Genomic DNA, 23,834 nt, shown 5'->3' on the forward strand with positions numbered 1-23,834 from the left:
ATGGTGCTCGCTATTTTTCTTTATTATTTATTTGGGAAAAGGAGCAATCTGTTTTTCAAGGCTCCATGCTAATTAATTGTTGAAACGTTTACTTAATGTAAACTCTACTTAATTCAGAAAGATTTTTCCCATGAGATGTTTATAGTATACTGCCGAGGCACAAAGTAATTTTTGCCAGCCTGTCCTCTTAAAGGAGGAGATACATTTTCTAACTTTGATTCCTACAATTTCAGTGACTGTTACAGCTTTTATTGGGATTTACTGAACGTGTCTTACTTAAGGATCTGCTCCCTTTCAAAAGGACAATAATTTGTTCAGCTTCATAACCTTAGAAAGTTACCAGGACATAATCTTCCTTAAAACGCCAAGCATTCTGACAATTGGCACTTGGATTTAGATATATACAGATTAATTTTGTTAAATTACTTCTATACTGGTGAATATTTCCAACAGAAATCAACAAAGTTTTGTTTAGGAAAGATTATTTTAGAAAGGAAGAACACTGGGCTGAACAAGACCTAGGATCACAGCATGGCAAACTTGGTAAATATTATCACAGAACCCTCATCAATTCCTTAGAAATATCCTTGAGCTGATAGCAATTAAACAAAGTCACTCAAAAATTAAAAGCAGAAGGCAAATAGTATCTAATCTTACAAACACTGAAAGAGAAATGGCAAGATTCAAGGCATAATAAAAGATTTGGTTTACTTGCCTCTTTAATTTGTAATAAACCATTTTAAATACACTTATTGAAACTAAACAATAACTTTCAACACTGGAGTTTCTAGTATACAGAGGAGTTTGTATAAGCATGTATAATAAAATAGATTAATGCTCCTCACCTTGATGCAAGAGATTATCTATTTGTAGCCCCATTAGAACACTGAGGGTTGTTTTTTTTAAAAAAAATAAGCATGAATATAACAATCCTAATGCATTCTACAAAGCAGTATATTTTAAATAGTTACTTGGCTCAGGAGATGTCATGGTGGAGATGATGACGGGTGGACCTGTACGCCTTGTAGATTTCTGACATGGTGAATAATGCCCTGGAAAACTCTGTCCCACTGGAGCCAGACTGGGTTCCACTTGGACTCCTTGCTTTCGAAGAATCTGAGGACTGTTGTGAGGGCTGTGAGCAGGGGACGATAGTGGATTTCTTTTCATCAGTTCCATGGGGACAGTGTATGTGGTTGAATATGCTATTTTGGAATTTGAATGTGGATTTGTTTGCAGTGTATTCATAGGAATCGCAGAAGGGGCCGAATAGCCAGTTGCTTGACGAATATGCATATTGCATGGACCCGAAGTACTATATCCAGAACTGGGAAGAAAAGGAGTGACTTGAGGAGAAAACCCTGTTGCAGTTTCCAGAAGATGCTGTGTCGGGGCACTAGACGGACGGCGACTTAATTCTGCTATTCTTGGAGATGGCAGTTGCATTGAAGCAGTTGGTGACTGATATGCTGCTACACCATCCACTACAGGGTTGGTGAAAGGGTGCGACCCGTACTCATTCTGGAGCAATTCACTTCGGTGACTGAAACTATTTGATCTGTTTCTGGGACGAATGGCAGTATTTTTCCTAGATTGCCTCTGGAGTTGCATTTCTACTTTGTAAGTATGAACAATTTGAGAAAGCACTTTTGCTTGCCCTAGATTTGGAGCCACTGATTTTATGTCATTGTCTTCCATCATTGCTAACAAACTTGGAGAATCAAATCCTTGTTGCAGCAATGCACCAAGAGTGCTTTCTGATATTCCCTCAGAACGCATCATTGCTAAATATTCTGGATCCGCATTCCTTTTAATGTCCTGTCCTAAAAAAGATGCAGGCATCTGCATTTGAGAAGATGTCGTTGTTTCATAGCCATCATAAGGGACTTTTGTACTGAAATTGTCTCTGACTGGTCCGTGACCACGACTTACAGAAGTGGCAGGCAGCATTAAATTTCCATCAGGGGCTGCAGCTGAATTTGGATCAACTACCAAACATGTCGGAGCAACTTGTTTACTGGCTGCAGAATCTACAGATCTCTCTACCACGTCATTATAAGTCTGTCGATAAGGAAATACAGAAGGCTCTGCTCTGCATCTAGACGCAGGGGGTTCAACACCATACCTTGTTAGAGAAGGATCTCTATTTCGAATTCTCTGTGCTTCAGGAACCATCTTGATCACAGGATTTCTGTATACATGGCTGCCTTCATGGGGTACAGGTGACCGTACTTGCATCTGATCCCAAGCCAATCTACCACCAGGCATGCCATAATTCGATAAAGGTCTGTTAGTCATGTGATCTCTATAGTAGCATGAATCTCTAGGTGATCTAGTAGCTAAAGAAGGATCATTGTAGTAATCCTGAGGTGGCAAGGAACTCCGTGCAGACATTGTAGGCTGTCTGTCGTAATATGTAAAATCAGGAATGGAACCTCTCCACAAGGAACTCTGCATAAAATGTGGCTCCGGATACCGATACAAATCTTGCTTCACGTCCGTACCTCCTTGCAAGATGGTATCATGTGGTTTACAGCTTGGCTGCTCACACCAAAATCCCTCACCACCATTGGTTAGTGAATTCCTTCTTCCTGGATATCTCTGGCATTCAAACATAGCATCGTTCTCCCAGGAGCCTTCGTCCCATCCTGCAGCATCCCAGCTCTGAGAGCGGCCAATATGTCTGCTTAGAACTGGCATTCAGCAATATTTAGCTTTTAGAAGGACAGGAAATCTCTCCTGTAAAATCTTCGGTTACACACATAAACAAATACAAAAAACAAAAAACAAAAACAGAAGCCCTGTATCTGAATCCTTCTGGGCTTTAGGAAATAGTCCAGCAGGTGGTTTACTATTTCAAAGTGCTGCCTGAATTATTTATTCTTCGAAACTTTAGTTGCAAAACAAGAAAGGTCTAACAGTAACTCAGCCTGGCTCAAAATAAGTAGAATGGAAAGGTCTTTTCTGTATAATTCAGATGCAGAAAGGAGTTGCTCTGCTTAATCCAGATTTATCCCTTCCTGCCTGCAACGGCTAGCTCACATGGACAAATACACAAACACTGTGTGAGGATTAAAGGCTAAATAAAACTCTAAAGCTTTTGTTCCATGTGACACTATTTTAGTCTGATGCATGCAACTGCATCAACCCCTACACACGTTTTAGTATATTTTCTACCACAGATCATGACCACTACGTGCTATTTTACATACAAACATACACAGACAGGCTTTACGCATCACAAGGCATAACATTTATTTTAAATTATACCTTGAGAAAAAAATTCCCTGGCAAGAAAAGGAGAGATGGTGGCGAGTATGGGAGTTTCATGTCAATTCATTCTTAATCCATCCTGATGAAATACTAATCCACAACAAACAGCTATGGAGACATTAAATAGGTACAGGTGTGCTGATCCCAAGAAGCAAGGTACACAAGTATATAAATCAATCATGCTTATTAGAACAAGCTAGGCATCGGTACAATACTTTATCAATGTCATACATTACTGGGGAATCAGAGAGAAAAGAAATGAAAAAAAGAAGCCAGTTTTAAACTAACCACTCTTAATTACTACATTATCCTCATAATTCTCCAATCCCTTCATCATCCAGGAAAGGAATCTGCACAGATTTAATTTGGAATTTATAATATGAAGGTTCGAGAAGAGGTCACAGAAAGAGGACAAAAAGCCTTGATTTTACAAATCTGAAAGAACAGTGTTTTTCCAGCTGCTACACACACAAACAACACAAGTTAAATTTTCATTATTTCAGTTTTGATGTAGATCATGCATTCACATCGTAAAGCAACAAAGGAAATTTATCTTGGCAAATCTTGGTGAACATTTCAGAAGTTCCTAACAGTCATTTTCAAAATACCAACAAAGTAAATAAAATACATTTCAGTAATGTGGACGCAGATTACCGTCTCCCTGATATAATAAAAACTGTCTAAGAACAATTAATATCTTTATTATTTCTTGAACACAATAGAAAATATAGATTAATGTAATATTTTGTTTATTAAAAACTACCATACAAAACTAGATAGTGCTATTGTGACAGACAGGTCACTAATTCATTCTAATATATCTTTCATATAATTACCATAAAGATACCATATATATTTCATGGATGGAAACTAATAACATATAGCTATGGTTTGTCACTGTGGTCAAAGTGGGAGAAGATAATTTAAGTCTTCTGATTAAATTTGGACAGTTTAAACAGAGTGCCCACTAATGATTATTTATGGAATGTTCTTTCTAAATGGCAATACTTTGGCAGAAATGCACTTTATCCTGAAAGTCTGTTTCCACTACTTGAAATAATGATAGAATTAATAAAAGGAATCTACGTAACTTCTTCAGCTAGTCCATTCTGCAAGAACAATTCATTCCCGTGTTTATCTAAATTTTAACAATAATTGTTGTACTTTCCATGAATACCAAACATACTGACAAAACATATTAATCATCTCTAAATTTGTTTTATTTTGTTAAGTACTCCATTTTTTCCAAAGAATGTTCTTTTCAATACAGTGAATTTAAAAATAAAGCTAACTTATTTTTTCATTTAAAAAAATTGATCATAATTGGCAACACATTGAACATCCTGTTCACAGATGCTGTTGGTTCAGCCAATCAGACTACATATTTTAAATGAGTCCTTGGTTTACTCCATCAAGTCAATGAGAGACAGATTACACCCCACTCATAAGATAAGTAGGTTCTCTTTGAAGCCTAAAACAAGAGTACATTGACTAATTTATACTTACTCCTATCAAGGTTGTTTGTGTGCATCTGAATATGCTATCTCTTGCTGTAGCATTCTAATGTGTTTAGTTGCTGTTAGTCAAATATAGAGCATGAACTTGTATCACAAATCTTGTAGAGATATGTTCTGGAGTTGTGTTTCTTACTCTAACAGTCTGAAATCTGTGAAATGCTTGGGAAATCTACAGTTCAGGCCCTTAATTACTTTTGATTTACACTTGGGAATTCTACAGACAATGTGATTATATAATGGAGAAGAAACAATTTCAGGAGCTCTGAATAAAAGTTAAGACCATTGAGTCCATGATTTATGGCTGTAAACATCATAACTAGGATGTGTGCCACTTTCAGAAGTATTAGGTACACTGTCTTTAGGGTTTCTTTGATTCCAATCTAAATCTTAGGCATTTGTTATTTTGGGAAAAAAAAACAAGTTTTCACCTCTCAATGTTGTTCACAGTCCATGGTTTTTAGTATTCATTTGAATGGACAGATTGAAACCATGGTTTAATTCACTGTCAAGAATGTGATCTCGCAGGAACTGCATTGTTTGGGGTATACTATATAACACTCTGCACTAAGGAGGCTTTGATCAAGCAGTTGTCCAGGTGAATGCATGTACATCAATGATCCTGGATTAGCTCATTAGTTAGAAGCATCACTTTGGGGTAGTGAAGCCAAGATGAAAGGAGAATGCCACGAAACTGGTGTTAATAGTCTATCTTAGAAATCTTTAGTGTATTGTTCAGGTGGGGAAATGAAAGCAGGTCCACAAAAGGACTCCTAATTCAATATATTATCTGGCAAAATAGCTTCACCAATTAATTTCAGGGACTCCAATCTTGAATCTTTATTGTTTAATTACCTTGTTTTCACCTTGAGCTTCAACACTGCCCTTCAATTCTTATTCTTCTTGAGTATGGAGAACAAACTAGATAAACTTACTTATGATGTTGGTATCTAAGTGGTAGCTGCTGGCTTGGAAAATTATGCAGTATCTATTTCCATATCTAGAAACTTAATTGAAGGAGTCTGTTCCTTGGAATTCTTTATAATTCCAGGGCAAGTCCTAGCTGAACTGTTTCTAGTAAGCACCGCCTGATGGAACTCGTCTATTAGTGTTGCCAAAGTCTTTGAGCAGTACAGAAATTGTATCTTATTGGCTATAGAGTTAGGAGCCAATGGGGATCATTTCACTTTCTTCCTGACTAAAAGAAAAACATTGAGAGATCAACAACACTTTTTTTCTTTGACATAAATTCTCATTTCTAGAAGCCAAGGACAGTCATCCTGTCCTAATTTTCAATCAGATTCTACAGTATGCTAGAAATTCTCTGAATTATCTTCTTGGTAGAATAAGCTTGGATGCTAGATAGGCTCTAGAATGCTGGTCCACTTCCTGGTGCTTAAACACAGTTCTACAAATGATACCAAGAATGAGCAGTTCTACAAATGATGCTATGAAAGAGTCAGCCACGAATCCTTAAGACTTTGCTAGCTTGTTCAGATATCCCCTCAGCTCTTCAGTGTCCAATGATACCTCAGCCAGGGAACATAGTACAGATGGCTTAACTATTACTGAGTTAGCTGCTATGGCCCTCATTCTCACAGCAATTACCTTGTGTACCAGAAGACACTTATAACTCCATAGTGCTATTCAGTGCTTTTTTTCTAAAAAAAAAAAAAAAAAAAGAGTGCCGGAACTCACACATGTCATACAACCACCTTGCCTACCCTACAAGGTTCCATCCAAAAAAGGTGCCGGAACTCCGTTCTGGGCGTTCTATGAGAAAAAAAGCGCTGGTGCTACTTTGTGATACTATTTACATTATTCTCTATTTAGGATCCAGAGACAATCTTGAAAAGTTCCAGATATGATTACAGGACAGGGGTCAAAAATCCAAGATATTATCTAAGTAGTAATAGTATTACAATCACAAGAGCTTGTATAGAAAGAAGTAATCTTCCCTTCTTTCATGGATGGAAACTATTAACATACAGCTATGATTTACCAGAATGGTCAATGTGGTGAAATCTAATTTAAGGCTTCAGATTAAATTTGCTCAGGTCAATCAGAATGCTCTATTTATGATCATTTATAGCCTTCTAAATAGCAATACTTTGGTAGAAACACACTTTATCTCCAGAGTTTGCCTCCACTACTTGAAATAGTAGAATCATTAAAAGGAATCTACGTAACTTTTTCAGCAGGTCCTATTTTACAAAAACAATGAATTTCCGTATTTGCTTATCCTAACCTTAATAATTATTGTAGTACTTTCCATGCATACCAAAAATTATGCTCTTTTCTAGGTCAAATAAAGTGAGTAGAGTAGGAACACCATGCAACAAAGTTATTGGTTGTTTTATTTTTCTTTTAGCTGTATAGTAAATACCAATTCTATCTCCCAGATTATTACTAAGTCCTCTGTGGACATTATTTTATGATATGAATTCTGATTATTATAATAATACAAAAGCAAACTGATATTTTTCTCCTGTATAGTGCAATATAAGTATTAAAAGTGGAACATTAAATACTGTATAAAATATTCAGATTTACTATAATAACTTGTTGTAACCCATTCTAATATTTAGAAATAACTCAATGATGAGTATTTTTCTTATCCCTCCATTATCATTATTCTACATCATATTTTAAATCATTCAGATATATATTACATCATATTAAAAAAAAATCTATCTTTCTACAGTTAAACAATCATCACTATTTGAGAAAATCAGCCCCCAGAAATGCTTGAGATGAATGGGAATCCCATGAACCTTAGCTAGAGAAAATACATCCTTAAAGTACTTATTAACTGCATGTAATCATAATATGCTATTCCCATAATGTTTTAATAGCCACTGTAAAAGCATGTTGGATGGTGTATGACAACAGCAAATGCGTTTAGAAATTCAAATTGCAAATATAGTTGGCAAACAACAAATGTCTCTCTGGCTTTATGTAAACAGCACCATTACAGGATGGAGAAAAAATATTTTTATAGTTGAAAAAAAACAGACGAAAGAGAAAGACTTGAAAATTCATTGTTCAGAATAAAGTAATCTAAACTTCAATTGTAGCTAATGTTCCGTTAGTAGGGTTGTCCTCTGATCCTTGTAAGTTTCTTCTACACTTAGCAGCCACATCTGATAGCAAACTTCAAACTGGAAGGGTGGCTTTTGAAACTCCTTTTAAGTCAGGTTCAAAGTCTGCTTTAGAGATGAGATAGAGCACTATACCTGCATATTTATGGCATTTTGATGAGAAGAGCACAGCTCTTTCTCTCTTGTGCCATACAGTTCTGGCAGTTGTCAGCATTTCTTTTCTAGGAGATTACAAAGGATGCATACTTTCACTCTGCTCTGCAGAAGATTAACCCACTTTTGACTGGGTTAATTAAACTGACAGATGCAATGACTTTTACATTTTTCTGTATTACATAATGAAACAAAGACCCCACTCCCCCTGCTTCCCAACCCAACACACACACACCCTTGCTGTGAGTTTGAGATGTATTTCCCTTTGAAAGAGAATCTTGCTTCCCAAGTTATATTGGTGCTGATGAAGTGGCCCATATATGGGAGACAATCCTTTACTTCATTACTTTCTAATGGTTATGCAGTTCATAACTGTTAAATGCAATGGGTGGAGATTGTTTAGAGTCTATGGGAAGGGGAACAAGAATTCCATTCACTTGGCAAAAACATACCAGAAAAAATTCAACTGGAATCTTGAGATGTTATCTAACTAAGACACTGATGGCTTCCCAAATAGATTATTGCAACACACAATACATCAGGATGTCCTTGAAGAGCATCTGGAAACTGCAACTAATGAAAAATGCAGTAGCTGTGGGTAGTTACATGCACTCCTTTATCAGCGCACATTATGCCCTTGCTCTACAAGCTGCACTACTTGCCAGTTTGCTTCTGAGATCAATTCAAGATGTTGGTAATGACCTATAAACTCATACAAGACATGGACTGGATTATTTGAGGGATTGCATCTCCCTGGTTACATCTACTCATCCCATGAGGTCCACCAGAAGACGCATGTTATGGATTCCATATATTAAGGGGTGTCACCTGATAGCGCCAAGGAAGAGATTCTTTTCTGCCATGGAACATCATTCATCCCAGGGATTAGATTGGCCCTGATTCTGCTGGCTTTTCAAAAAGTTCTCAGGTCAGGGCTTTGCTATTGTGCTTGGGTATCTGGCTGTGGTATGGAGCCCATTAGATGACTGCACTGAATTGCAGTTCTGCTGCTGATTATGTTTTTTATGGTTTTAATTTGGTTATATGTTTTTGTTCTTTTATTTTTATTCTCTTCCTTGCTGTTCTTAACTGTGTGAGCACCCAGAATCACATAAGTAAAATGGGGAGGAGCTATTTAAATTAAATGAATGGGTGAAAGAAAGAAAGAATAAGCGGGTATTCTATCCTTGAAGACTAGCTGTGGCATATAGTGACAAACAGCTGTAGTGAAAAGCAGCATAAACATTCGAACGCACAATCACATCCATTTTTGTATAAGATCAACACACATGTTCTACTGTACTTTTTGGGATTTGAAACTTACATTTACTGTATAGTCCTGAATCCTGAGGGGATAATATCCATTTGTAGCAGCCCCAGTGAATGAAAAAAAAAATCCCAAATTATCTTCATGAGGCAACTATATGGTACTTAAACATATATGAATTATTTAAACAATCACTTTGTGGTGAGATTTAGTGTTATTTCTTGACATCTTCTCAGATTTTGGGCATATGGGCCAACTGTGGAGTTGAGAATTGGAGCTTTGTGTTTTCAAACCAATTTATGTAAAGAGATTCAGAATTTCAGAAGGCTAAACCAAATGCAGTTATTAGTTTATCCCTGGAGTAATTCTAAAATTAACACTGCATAAGACAAGTACAATGTTTTTCCCAGGTATTGCTTGCTAGTCTTTGTGAAAAATTACATAGCCTGTTTACCTAACAATAAATGAAGGACTGCTTGCCAAATAAACATCCATGAAATGAACAGAGGAAGATGTAAGAGAAAAGAGAGATATTGACTATTGACATAGATATTGACATATAGCCAAAGATACTGTTGCTAAATATCATGGATACTTTTGAAGATTATCCTGAAGATCACTCATTAATTGTGAGAGGCTGCTTATCCTGTGAATGTAACTCTTGTAGAGTGGTATCCACAGAATCTAATGCTTTAGTCAAGATATTTGAATGCACATTGCATTGTCACAATGCAAGGTCCATCCTTTTTATACATGCATGCCACATTGCAGCACATGTACAATAAGGGTGGAGCTTACCTCCCAATGGTAAAATGCTCATTTCATTATTCCATGCCCCCTAAAATCCCTATAGATATATCTGCAGTCTGTGATTCCTAAACAGGACTTCTCCCTCTTTCCCTCCTCAGAAAGAACCTTCTCTTGTCTCACCTCTATATAGCATGTCCCTTTACTTTCTCTTTCTATCCCTCCTTAGGACAGTCATACTTTCCTGTAAGTCCAAATCCATTTTATTGTTCTTTTTTGTTTGTTTGTTTGTTATTTCTACTTTAAAAAGAAAAGGGAATGTGTGTATAGCATACTCCTGTGCAGAGGAGTAATCTGTTTATGAGAAGAAATGGCTGGTATATGCAACCAACGTGTCAATAATTTTTATAAAATGAAGTACCTTATTTTACAGGCAATTAAGTTTAATTAGTGCATTAAATGAATTAATATAAATTTATTATTTTGTCCTAGCCCTGCCCTTTTTTAGAGAGTGGTTTCTAACAGATATTTATATCGGGCTATATAAGTTTATCACAGATACATCTATTGAAGGGGATCTGATGGAGTTAGAGCTGGCAACAGTACAATGAAAAAGGGAGGAAGCTGGTCAAAGTTCAGAATATTTGTCCATTATTATAATATGTTTCTGTCTACTCCTCCACTTTGAGATTTGTCATCTTAAATTCAGGATTGTCTTTCTTTCAGATTAAAAATGTGCATGCATGGGAGAGAGTGAGAGAGCATATATTAATTACACTAACTAAATGCAGCTATTAAATGCAAAGATGTAACTGGGATGAAGCACTCTGTTCATGTTGTTGTTTAATAAAACCATTATTGCTGCACTTACTTTCTATCAAGTTCAACATAACTTAATGAGTGGAAAGTATTCTGTAGATGTTAGAAATATTTCATTAGAAACAAAGGTTACATTAAGGCTTACCTTCACAAATTCTGTCCAATCGCTGTCTCTTGACTTTATGTTTGTCCACAAGTGCCATTGCGCTACTGTGTTTTAGTTTTGCACTACTTTCTGAATCAAAGGATAAAGCAATCCCACGAGAACTTATGGAAATTCACAGTAGTCCAAGTGCATAACGTCACTTTGAATCCTGAAACAAGAACAGAGTTGTACATTGTTGGCCCTTGGTAAAACAATAATCTACACTGGAAATGTCTCCAGGTGCTACTTCTGTTTATGTGATGTATCTTCAGTGCTTTTAACCCCTGAGCTACATAACTAGATATTGAATTGATTGGGACTTTTGGTGCCTTCATGTGATTTTGCATAATTACTACCCATACATACCCATATAATCTCAAAATATGATCTGTGACTCTCTGGGTGTGGTTTGGGATTTTATGTATCTAAAAGATGGAATCTGGATGCACCTCATTAATGCTTGGCTAGTGTCCTACACTGCTCATCATCCAATGAAGGTATAATGCTAATAAATATATTTGTTGTACAAAATACATTGCCACAGGGATAGACAGACATGAATCAAGAACAAGAATCCCTCATATGCACATACATAATCCATGAGCCATCTAATCAGTATTGAACCATACGAAGTTCAAAGAGGTACAGAACTTAACTTTTTGAAAGAAGCAGAATTACTTTAACGGTTACATCTTCCTAAACATATAAAGGGCTTGACTTCTCTCATGAAAGTTTTCAGTTGAAAAACCATACAACTGAACACATGTCCTGAACTCCTGAATATGAAAGAGACACAATAAGGCCTCTTTTCTTCTTCTTGCTTATATTCATAGCATCTAGATAACCTATCAAATATATGCACTTTTTTCTAGCAAAATACACACTTGTTTGTAGGATCATTTTTCTAATGAAGTCTTATTTGCTTCTACTGAGACTTGTGGCTGTGACTTACACAGTTTACCTATAATTGGCTGTATGTAACTGCAGATGGCAATATTTTCTAGGATTTGAAGCTGTATAGCGTTGGACCTGGTTAAAGCATGGATGGGAAACTGCAGACACTAGGCATGCAATCTTTGTTTTTTTTTTTTAAAAAAAAGCTTAAGTAATGGCAGAACTCTTCTCTGCTGGTGACAAGAATGCTCAATAAACATAGTAATCACATCACCTCCTTGGTCAGCAAAGGTGACTAACAAATAAGTACTAAAGTGCATAACACCAGACATGTCGCTAGAAGGCAAAATCACAAAACTGCATCTCACTTACTTTAACCATGTCATGCAGGGGAATTCACTGCAGAAAGCAATTACATTTGGAAGAGTTAGCGGTAAAAGAAGAATAACAGTTGGAAGGGACCTTGGAGGTCTTCTAGTCCAACCCCATGCTCAAATCAGAAACCCTATGATAGACAAAAAAGGAAACCAGGCCATCAAAGGACGGTGGCTGGACACTATCAAACTGACACCAGCCACAGCATAGAAAAACATAGAAAGACCTGGCCCATAGAATTGCCAAGAGTCGGACTTGACTGAACAGATAGCATCATTATCATCATCAATGAAGTCACCAGCTTTGAAAATTTTTAACCACATTCCATGTTACACAGTTAAAATTACTAGCTATACTGATGGATGTGAAACTAAATAATTTTTATAGCCTTGATCAAGTATTAGAACATTGAATGTGTTTTCCCACTTATTAATTAGCAGATATTTTGGGGCTTTTTTGACAGGAGTGGTAATGGAAATGAGAACGGTTATACTAGTCAAGTTGGAAAACTTAAAACAACAAACAAAAAAAAAGCCCTTGTACCAACATCAGATTTCAAGCAATCCTATATCAAGCACATTAACATTTCACCAGGTAAAGCAATCTTACCTGTGATTCAGTGAAAACACATACCTTCCAAGGTGAGAAAGTAGTAGCAAGAGAAATGTGACCTAGAATATTGTGTGTACTTGTGTATATTTAATATTGTACCTGATCACTGAATTAGATATTTATATTACAAAAGTATTTAGGGTTTTATAAATAATACTTCCAAAAAGACTTCAAGTGCTTATTTTGCTGAAATAGTCTCTTTCCTAATTTCAGCTCCAGTGGAGAGAGAGAGAGAAAAAAAACTGTTATCACCAAAACCAAACATTCTTTGAGCTCAGACCTGAAAAGGTTTTTTAAAAGCTTTTTAGAAAACAAATGCCTGGTTCTAGTTTATAATGCTGAAAAGCAATTTACGGAGCATTCCAACAACAACAACAATAAAGTTGGAAGGGACCTTGGAGGTCATCCAGTCCAACCCCCTGCTCAGGCAGGAAACCGTATACCATTTCAGACAAATGGCTGTCTAGTCTCTTCTTAAAAACTTCCAGTGTTGGAGCATTCACAGTTTCTGGAGCCAGGTTGTTCCACTGATTAATTGTTCTAACAGTCAGGAAATTTTTTCTTAGTTCTAGGTCGCTTCTCTCCTTGATTAGTTTCCATCCGTTGCTTCTTGTCCTGCCTTCAGGTGCTTTGGAGAATAGCTTGACTCCCTCTTCTTTGTGGCAGCCCCTGAGATATTGGAACACTGCTATCATGTCCCCCCTCATTCTTCTCTTCATTAAACTAGACATACCCAATTCCAGCAACTGTTCCTTATATGTTTTAGCCTCCAGTCCCCCAATCATCTTTGTTGCTCTTCTCTGTACTCTTTCTAGAGTCTCAACATCTTTTTTACATTGTGACAAGATGCATTACTTGCATCTTGTTCTTCATCATCTTCTGTAATGGTATGTAAGGAATGACCTTGGGAATCAAGGAGAATAAATGCTGCCAAGGCAGCAGTCAGTTAAGAGACAGCATAACCCACAGCTGCATAGAGTGGTTCTGGAGGGAGTCTTCCTAAATTCTCAGGCTATAAAATTGATGGCAGGAGAACTGTACTTTCAGACTTGTAAGATTCTCTTAATCTAGCTTTACAATAAAGTAGAGTTGGATTATCTGGTCATGTTTCTTATCTAGTCTATCTGGTAAGGCTGACATCAATCTTGCAAGTCTGAAAATATAATTTGCATGCTGTCACCTTTAGAGCCCGATAACCTAGGGCAGTGCTTTTCAACCTTTTCACCCATCGTACCACTTTTAGGATATGGCAATATCCGAATACCACCAGTCGCCTAGCAAGGTGTCAAAAACTTGATGACCAAAAAAAAAAGTGATAAAGTACAGGTAGTCCTTGACTTACAACAGTTCGCTTAGTGACTGACTGAAGTTACAATGGCATTGAAAAAAGTGCCCCCCAAGCCACAGCCGGGCAAGACACCTGCTTGCCTGCCCGGCTGCAGTCTTCCTCCTGTCCGAAGTTTTTATTGTTGTCAGCATTTCTGTTGAGGATTGGCAGCGGGGGTGGGGTGGGAGTGTTTGGTTTTTATTCCCCCCCCCCCCGGTCTTCTGGGTGGTTGTAGCAGGTTTTGGTCACTTCACATGACCCTGGAACACTGTGACCATCATAAATATGAATCAGTTGCCAAGCATCTGAATGTAAATCACAAGACCCTGGAGATGCTGCAACATTCCAGCTGATTGGCGCTTCTTCTGGGCTCAGCAGAAGTGGTAGGATCAGCGCCGAGTTCCAGTTGGAGCCTGGTGCTGATCCTGGCGCTTTCACTGAGTCCTGACAGCCTCAAAGAAGTGCTGATCCTGGCGCTTCCACTGAGCCCTGACAGCCTCGAAGAAGTGCTGATCCTGGCACTTCCACTGAGCCCTGACAGTCCTGCAGCTCCAGCCATCTCTCGCTCAGGCTTGTGCGGTGCTGCCACCAGTTCAGCTCATCCCCCTCCCCTCTACCACTTTTCTAGGATGGTCGCGTACCACCTGCCAGGTGCCAATGTACCACAGGTGGTACCCGTACCACTGGTTGAAAAGCCCTGACCTAGGGAAAGTCCCTTCTGAACCTCTTGGTCTGCCTTCTATGCAGCTGTGGACTATGTTGTCTCTCTTCTGATCTGAATGACCTATCTTTCAAGGTCATTCCCACATAATAACACCTCCTAAATGCTTGGCAAACGTCCCTTATAATAATATCACAAACATTTGTAATTCACAAATCAATTGATAGCAAACTTAATTTCTTAGCAAAGACCCTGAGTCCAAACATTAGGATTAAAGATAACCACAAGGTATTAAAAAGTAACCATGGAAGAAAGTATACATCTTTACAAAATATTATGTACATATTAAGAGAGTTCCACAATCCAATGTGAATTAAGCATGGTTAGCAGGCATCAAATATTATTTGTGGATTAAAAAGAACTAAATATTGGAAGAGAAGAAACACTTGTACAATATTTCTGATGGATACTATGGCTAACTAAAACTATTCTACATACAAATTTAAAAAAACATGATGCAATTGTACTGTAGGTGACATTGGTTTATGTCTATTGGAAGTTAAAAAGAAAAAAAGAAAATGTGATCGCCTTTTCTGATTTAAAAAGTAAGCTAGACGAAGTGTAGTGTCTTGTGTCCTACACTGTAAATAAATCAACTAATATTGTTAAATAAACAATTCCATTGCATATTGATGGAAAGACGGGTTGCAAATGACTGCAATGAGAATGGCATTTCCTGTATCTTCCCACCAATCATACTGAAGAAATCCATCTACATCAGTTAAGCTTCAGTGCACCACAACCAATTTAGATACTGATAGTAATTAAGGCATCTGGCTAGAAAGCAACTGTGAGTTCTAATTCCACCTTAGCTATGAAAGCCAGCTGGACCAGTCACTCAGTCCAACCCATCTTACACGGTTGTTGTTCTGGGAAAAATAGGAGGAAGAAAGTATGTTGGACATTAGCTGCCTTGTGCTATTTCTAAAAATAATAAAGGCCGTGTGTGTGCGTGTGTGTGTGTGTGTATTTCTATCTGATGGCATCTGATTCACTGGTATATTTTGATGTTAGCAGGGACTGTGTTCATATTCAGGTTTATGTTTTTGTGTGTGACTGGGATCAATATGTATTGGCTTTTTCAGAATAGTATTGCTTGCTCTCTTTTACAATGAAAGCAAGAAGGCTTAGAAATGCTACAAAGGACAGAATAGAATCATTGTGTTTTTCAGGTTGAAAAGCACACTCTAGCAGCCACAATCTTTGTTGTTTTCTTTAGCACAGCATCTCAAAAGAAGGAAAAAATAACTTCAGTCTTCCAGAAACTACATACTATTAATAGTTAACAAATGCAATGCATTGCCATTTATGGGAGGAGAGGGATCTATTATGAATCTACTGCTTACCAGGATTACAATTTCATGGAGAATATTGTTATTATTATAGATGGTTATCAATTATGCATCGCATTGATAGTATAAAAAGAACAAGAGCTGAATTCTGACTAAAAGGAGATGGGCAATTTCCTGGTACTAAGTGGCCAATTTCCCAGCAATCGGTCGGCAGCACAATCACAGAGATTTATAGTAATAATTAATTGATTTTTCACTCAAAATGTGAAGATTCTAAAAGCATGATTCCCATTCTCATTAATAATTAATCCCATATTTTAAAAGTACAAAACCCTCTGTATTCTAGGCAATGAAGCTTTTAAAAAAGGAGATCTCATGATATTACTGGTCACAAAATGGGAAGGGATCCCCTTGCATTTATAGCAAATGAGGAGGGTATGTAAATAAATATAAAGAATCTTCTGTTACCAACTCTTCTCCCAAAAAGGCCTGCAGGGAGAGGCCAAAAATAAAAATGGCAGCCACAAGCACATAAAATGCCATTCTTTTCAATGTGCATGGTGTCTGTTACATGCATAAACATGGAGCAAGTGCCATCTTAACTTCTTTGATCTCACCCACCTACCGCCCACCATCTCCCAATAGTGCCCCTGAGTAAACATGATTTAAAACAACTTTTTATCTATCCTGAAAAACAAACAAGTTTCAATCTTCTCCTCTGTGACATCCTTAGTCACAGACTAAGAATTCTCAGTCATCAGTCATTCTCTCTCAGACTCTGCTAACCAAATTATCTATATCCAGAATTGGATACAGCACTCAAAGTGGGATCACCTAATTGTCATACCATCCACCCCATCCTTAACTAACTTGAAAATCAGAGGGTCATCAAATGCTTTGTTGAAATCAGTAGATTTTATGTCCTATAATCTTTCCTCCAATAATCTAGCATGTCATCGATGCTCAAGGAATTCTGAAAAGGTAATACCATATATAAAGCTTTAGTCAGCAACAGTTAGTTATTTCAGTACTCTGGGGTGCAATTTATCCAGAGATGTGCCACATTTTATCACTTAGTTTTAATCTTTGTAAAGCTTCAGTATTTACTGTTTTGACAATATAATGGAATATCAGCTTAATACTTCTATTGTATAATATTTAGTCTTTTGAGTTTGTACTTTTCTTTTGATATAGCATGCTCACATATACAGCCTGCTATATGGCATGCTGTTTTCATGACACATAAAAACACATGACACATGAAAACACACACATATTTTCCAGGGTAACGATAAAAATAGCAACATTCATTCTCGGTCTTTTACAATTATAACAATTGGTACAACAACTCAACCTTAATTTAGTTTATCATCATACTTAGTAAGACCAGATTCGTGCTGAAGGAAATCTCAAGAAAACGTTCAAGGAGATATAAAATATATAAAAATATTCATTACATCATTGAACATTTAAACATTAAATAAAAACATACCTGATATTTACACTAATATAATTTACAATCTAATAACGATTCCAATGACGGACTAAACCTTTTGTGGGGGGGGGAGAGATACTTTTTGTCTCAAAACAATTAAACATAAAGCAGTATATTACAAAAAATCATGAACTTCCAGAATAATTTAGTAAAAAGGTAATATCAGTAATATACATTCCTATTAAGAAAAGACACTAGAACAACGGAACTGCAACTTTCATTGGCTATGAATCATCTTGAATTTTATATCAAGGCTTATGAAAGATTATGATAAATTTGGTCTGGCTGAATTGCAGGTGCTCAGGCCAGTTTTTAAAGAAACTTAACCATTAGCTATTCCATTTAACACATGGCATCTGCATCCTGCAGCAGCCGTAACTTATGGATCATCTTCAAGTGTAGAACTACATCTGTTTGACAGGTCCATGATTAGACTATGCAATAATGAACATGTGATTTAAAGCCTGCTAAAAATGGAGCATGCTCATAAACATACGCTATTTTTTTAAAAAAAGTCATCAAATAAGCAGCATAAACAGATACAGACACATAACACATCATCTAAGAGATTTTTACATTAAAAACCAATCTGAAAATAACTCAACATTTAGTAAATGTACTAAATACAATTAAAAGCAGAGAGAAAAATCAGAATGGACATGTAGTTTCAGCACAAGTATTTGAGTGTGAAGAAGGATACACATGGGAGGAAAACTGTAATTCTTCTGTCTTTGGCAAGATTAAGAAACAAATGAAGTGATTTACATACAGTAATTGCATATCCTTGCTAGTCTCCAGCAGTGTCTTTCAAAATGTAAATTTTCTGAAAGTACTCGGACATTACCCTAGACGTTTATTTATTTATTTATTTGACAGAACAATTACTTAATCATGACAATATAAAAAGAAGTTTAAAAAACTCACCACTAAAATCTATTTCAACTGCTTCTTAGACATGTATGTTAATCATCTATTGGCCATTACAGAAAACAAAGACCAAGTAAAAGGACAATAGATTGAAGAGCAAAAAAGTCATTCTACCAACACATAACATCTCAATAACATCTGTTCTTTGTAAATACAATTGTAATTCTAAAGAGGGACCCATATGTTGTTGAAACTATAAACTGTTCCAATTGTATTCATGGCAACACCCCTCCCTCCACCATCATTATCACTGTTTTAACAGTTTCTGTCTTTCTTATGGGTGTTTTATTAGTTGCTTAGACTTTGTGGTTGGAGTAGCATATCTAAATAAGTAAGACAATGAATAAATAAAACATCAGTGTTTCAAATTACTTTTGGCCATTAATTTCAACAACTCTAGGCTTTGTGCTTACCATGGCTGAAAGAACAAAGACATTTTAAATTGAGGTTTAGAAGAAGCACTAGAACAATTTACACACTCTTTGTATTTACCCACAACATTCATCAAATTTTTATACAGGTATGGCACTGTTTTTGTTCAAAAGCATACGTTGTTAAACCACCCCCAACATAATGTAGGCAATTAACATACCCTCTGTCAGGGGTTATGGAATGCACTTAAACTGTCTTCAAAAAATTGAAATTAAATAGAAATTAATGCACCATAGGATGTCACAGAATCTGCTTGAAGGATTTGATCAACATTTACTGATTAATTTTGCTTTCTTATTTTTAGCTTGTTTGTTCTCTTGTAGACCCATAGAGGGTTCCCACCCCCAGTTTAGATTATGCCTTTTATTGAAACAGCCTTGGTTACTATATTGCATTATCACTTGTCCTTCTTAAGGAGGCTTTTTGTCCATATTTACAAAATATATATTTTCCCTTACCTATCAAATATTGGATGGAACAACCACATTGCTTCTCACTCCATCCTAATAACTTTATTTTGTAAGGCAGTTTTGAATACATGGATGTAGTAGGACTGATTAGGCAGTGAATTACATGTTCTATTTCAGTACAGGATGAGATTTCTTAGCTGAAGGAGTCCCAGAAGGTTAACAAGGGTGATTAAGAAAGTGGTAAGATTAACAGGGTGTCTAGAAAGTGGTAAAAAAAGAAAGTGGTACAAGATTGACAGAGCACAGCAAATTCAATTCTGGGAGGCAGACAATAGTCCCAGTAATTCTGTACAAATACATACATCAGAAAGAAATGTTAGAAAGATAAATATTTTATGATGTGGGGCTAACTCATGAATGATTAGACTAATAGCTAATTAGGAAGAGAATAAGTAACAGGTTCCAAGGATCAATTTACTCTCCAAGGGAGCTGCTAATTTCTTTCTACTTGGTTGCCACAAAGCATTGGAATACTTGAATATTGGTACACAAACAGCAAAATGGGTATGAGTGTTATTCATTTCTTACCTGAAGCAAATCCTTTTATTGATTCATCTATTTCATAAATCTATTGCTGTTTATTCCTACATAAGGTGCTTCATTTTTGTGGTTATATACTGTGTTTTAATAAAAAGATGACAGACATTACTTTCTGATCTACAAATTATTTTCTGCCAAGGACCCAGGGCTGGTTGACACTGTACTTTAAAAATCGAAATATGTCCTGCATCTGATTCACATCAAGAAATTTTGAGATGGAGAATAAGAGAAAAGTACAGTATGTACACAACAACTCACATTTGGCATAACTGCACATATATGTCATTTTTACTTCCTGTGGTCTCAGATTTATATCTGAGTTCTGAAAATTCATAAGATTTTAAAAATGGTTTATTCTGAGTTTTGGAATAGCTGGGAGGTGAAACTGATGAAGTGGTTCTGGAATCTGACATGCCTTCTCATCTTAAAAACTAACACTATGAAATTAAAAATGTACAAAGGGAAATACCTAAGAAGGTATTGCTGATTCTTCCAGAAAACCTATAGCTCTCCAAGTTTAATACAACATTTCAAAAATTTAAGTAAGAATACATGTCTCTCTGAAATAATAGTTTGGTGCTTAACAAACTGAAATGTTATTCTTAATCTTGCAAAGTTAAGAATTAGATCAAGCCAATATGAACCCACTCAAAAGATGTAAAAAACATAACTCTATCCAAATTTTCTTCTGCTCAAATACCAGTTTTTAAATATAACAACACAAAATGAAAAATTATTTCACATCATCCATTTGAGTAAAAAATTCAAACCTGAATGAAAATGGATGAGTTTTCTTAAAAAGACAAATAGCAGAAAAGAAGTAATAGTGCGAATGTGTTAATATGACAAGATTATCTCAACTGGGTTTTCTTTTAGGGTTTCTTTTAGACTTGATGAAAAAAAGTGAAAACAGGGAACAAAGAGTGTAAACAATCTTCAGCCACAGGAACAAAGGAGAGAATAATCACTACTATTCTCCAGTTCCATTATTTCCCAAGAACATTTGGAGAATTCCCACATCATATAATGTCTCAATCTTTATAAGTACATTCAACTGGAAAACATAAGAAGGTAGGATTCATTAAGCTGTTGTCCAGAAATGTAGAATCATAATGAATATGGACAGATAACCTCTCAGTTACCCATTGGAGAGGGGAGGCACAGAATGAATGGAATAAAAGGGCACTTATATGTTGACACAGAATGAAAACAACTCTGGGAATTGATATTTAACACAGCTACTACTTTCACCCAAATAATAAACACATATGACACAACTTATACATGTATATGAGATTAAGCCAGGAGTTTCCAATACAATAACCAAGAACTATTTGCCATCCCAGTAAGATTGAAGTCAGCAATCTACCATTACTCAAAAATTCAAATATTATTTCATTCTCTGCCTTTAGGTAAGGAAACACAGGTATTGATAAGAACTAACAGACAAAATGAAATAAGTAAACAATCATCTAAAAAAGTTCTAAGGATATGTGAACTTGCATAGCCAGGAAAGTAAAAGATATTTTATAGAACTGTAGCATTACATAAAAATCATTGTTGCAAGGTATCATCAAGACTAAAGAATTCAAAATAAGGCCAGTCATTTCAATGGATTATGAGAACAATTACAGTATTTCTATGAATGAGAGAGCAAACAAAGAAGAAAATATCTAAGCAATACCAGTCTTCAAACTACATGCTATCAGAATAAGCTAATATTTGGAAACATTTCCAGGTAGCCCTCAAGTTACGACTTCAATTGAGCCCAAAATTTATGTTGCTAAGTGAAACATTTGTTAAGCAAGTTTTATCCCATTTTACAGCCTTTCTTGCCACAGTTGTTAAGTGAATCACGGCAACTTTTAAGTTAGTAACATGGTTGTAAAAGTAAATCCTGTTTCCCACTTACTTGTTTGTCAGAAAGATACAAAAGGTGATCACATGACCCCAGGACATTGCAACCATCATAAATATGAACCAGTTGCCAAGCATCTAAATGTAAATCACGTGATCATGGGAATGCTGAAACGGTCATAAGTGTGAAAAATGGTCACAAATCACTTTTTTCAGTGCCGTTGTACCTGTGAATGGTCACTAAATGAACTGTTGTTAAGTTGAGGACTATCTGTACAATGCTCTTTAATCGTGTGGTATTGAAAAATGAAAACGAAAAATGAAATTGAATTCATAGAAATCAAGAAACTTTTTCTCTTTTTTTATTTATATTCTCTTTTTATATTCCTTCTGTTACTATATTCCTTTAGTAAGAAAAAAAACTTTACTAAGATACCCAAAATATGACCCACAGAACCATTTTTGAGTTCCTTTTTCGGAAACAATAGCATTAAAAAATGACTGATTTTTACAAAGATCTTTAAGGTTGAATGGATTGAGTATAATGGTCAAAAAGAAATAAATTACAATATAAATAACTGTATTATAACTGAGTTTAGTAGGACTTATTTTCAGATAAAATGCTCTAGGTAGTATTCTTGAAATATCTGCAAATGGGGACTAGTTAATGCAAGTGAAAGGTAGTCAAAACAAATGTAATTTATAAATCTGTCAAGCCCAACTAAACACATAAGTTATATGGGAAGTTATCTTGATAAATTTGCCATTTTGATACTCTGACAGATTTATGAATGCAGAGAAAATCTCAATCCAAACTCAACCCAAAATATAGTGAGCTGCTTTTATCTCAATTTGTGTGGGCCTAGTCTAATATTTTTTCCTGAGAGTTTTCAAACTTTTAGGGTATTTTGGGATTTAAGATTAAGCAGTTATAAGTAGTGATTGGTACATATGGTTCAGCTTGATTTTAGCATAGCTTTCCTGTTTATAAAATTTGTTGGGATAATTTTCAAAACCTTGCCTGATTTCCAGCTCTTCTTTCACAGTTTATAATATTCATGCAGATGTGCATCTGATATCATGTACAGACCTATAATTTATTTAAATTTGCTTTCATCTTCCTCCATCTCCGTAGCAGAAGCATTGGCAGAAACCTTCGTGGAAAGTCTAGGTTCTTTCCAGTGAATATGCTTAAGCAGCAGAAATACTGTGTTTTATTACAGCCAATGATCCAAAATAACACTTAAATAATAAAACAAAGAAAGACCACAAAGAAGCAGAAATAAAACTAAAACAAAGTGGCCACTCTTAACAAATTCTGAAATATAAAAGTAAAAATATGCAACAGTTCAAGGAATTGTACCATGTTGGGTAGATATTAAGAAGTAAATATGAAAGTGATCCTGAATCACCTGGTATTTCATGAGGAATATACTGTAATACAAAGTTAATGTTCTAGAACAAGACTGGAAGCATAAAACTGTTTCACAAAAGTTGTTTCAAAGCAACCAACCACAAAAAAGAAGCTGGGAGGAACCCAAGGAGATAAGATCCTAACCAAACCATGGACTGCACAAATTAGTTCCAAGAATTTATTTAAAATGCTGTAAAGAATTAAATTAAAGAACAAAGCCTATGCAGCAGCTCTTTTGAGGTGTTGTTAGGAAAACAGCATTCATTATAGCTAGGATTGTGAACAACTTTCAGCAGTTAATACATGAACATTGTTCGCATGTAAACAGTACAGTATGCAATAAAAAAAACTAGATTGGAGTTTTTATATAAAATGAATAAAACATCCACTACATATTTATCCTGAAATTCTTTGTGCTCAATATATGTTCTTTAAGACTATATTTAGTCATGTGCCAGC

At 35.9% G+C, this 23,834-nt stretch overlaps 1 protein-coding gene across 6 annotated transcripts in view; it reads right to left on the reverse strand.

The window, feature by feature from the left end:
• CTBP2 (C-terminal binding protein 2) overlaps positions 1 to 23,834 on the reverse strand; it is a 275,399-nt gene that overhangs the window by 91,967 nt on the left and 159,598 nt on the right. For 5 of the 6 annotated variants that reach the window (XM_039341545.1, XM_039341640.1, XM_039341725.1 and 2 more), the window contains one exon: positions 11,020 to 11,188. In XM_039341545.1, the coding sequence (XP_039197479.1) occupies positions 11,020 to 11,077 (58 nt within the window). In that variant the 5' untranslated portion in view covers positions 11,078 to 11,188. Of the gene's footprint in view, positions 1 to 971; positions 2,701 to 11,019; positions 11,189 to 23,834 lie in introns of those variants that run through there. The other variant, XM_039341453.1, reaches the window with a different exon arrangement.

The sequence above is a fragment of the Crotalus tigris genome, unplaced genomic scaffold, assembly GCF_016545835.1.
Source record: "Crotalus tigris isolate CLP2741 ecotype Arizona unplaced genomic scaffold, ASM1654583v1 scf7180000017536.10889498, whole genome shotgun sequence".
Lineage (NCBI taxonomy): Eukaryota > Metazoa > Chordata > Lepidosauria > Squamata > Viperidae > Crotalus > Crotalus tigris.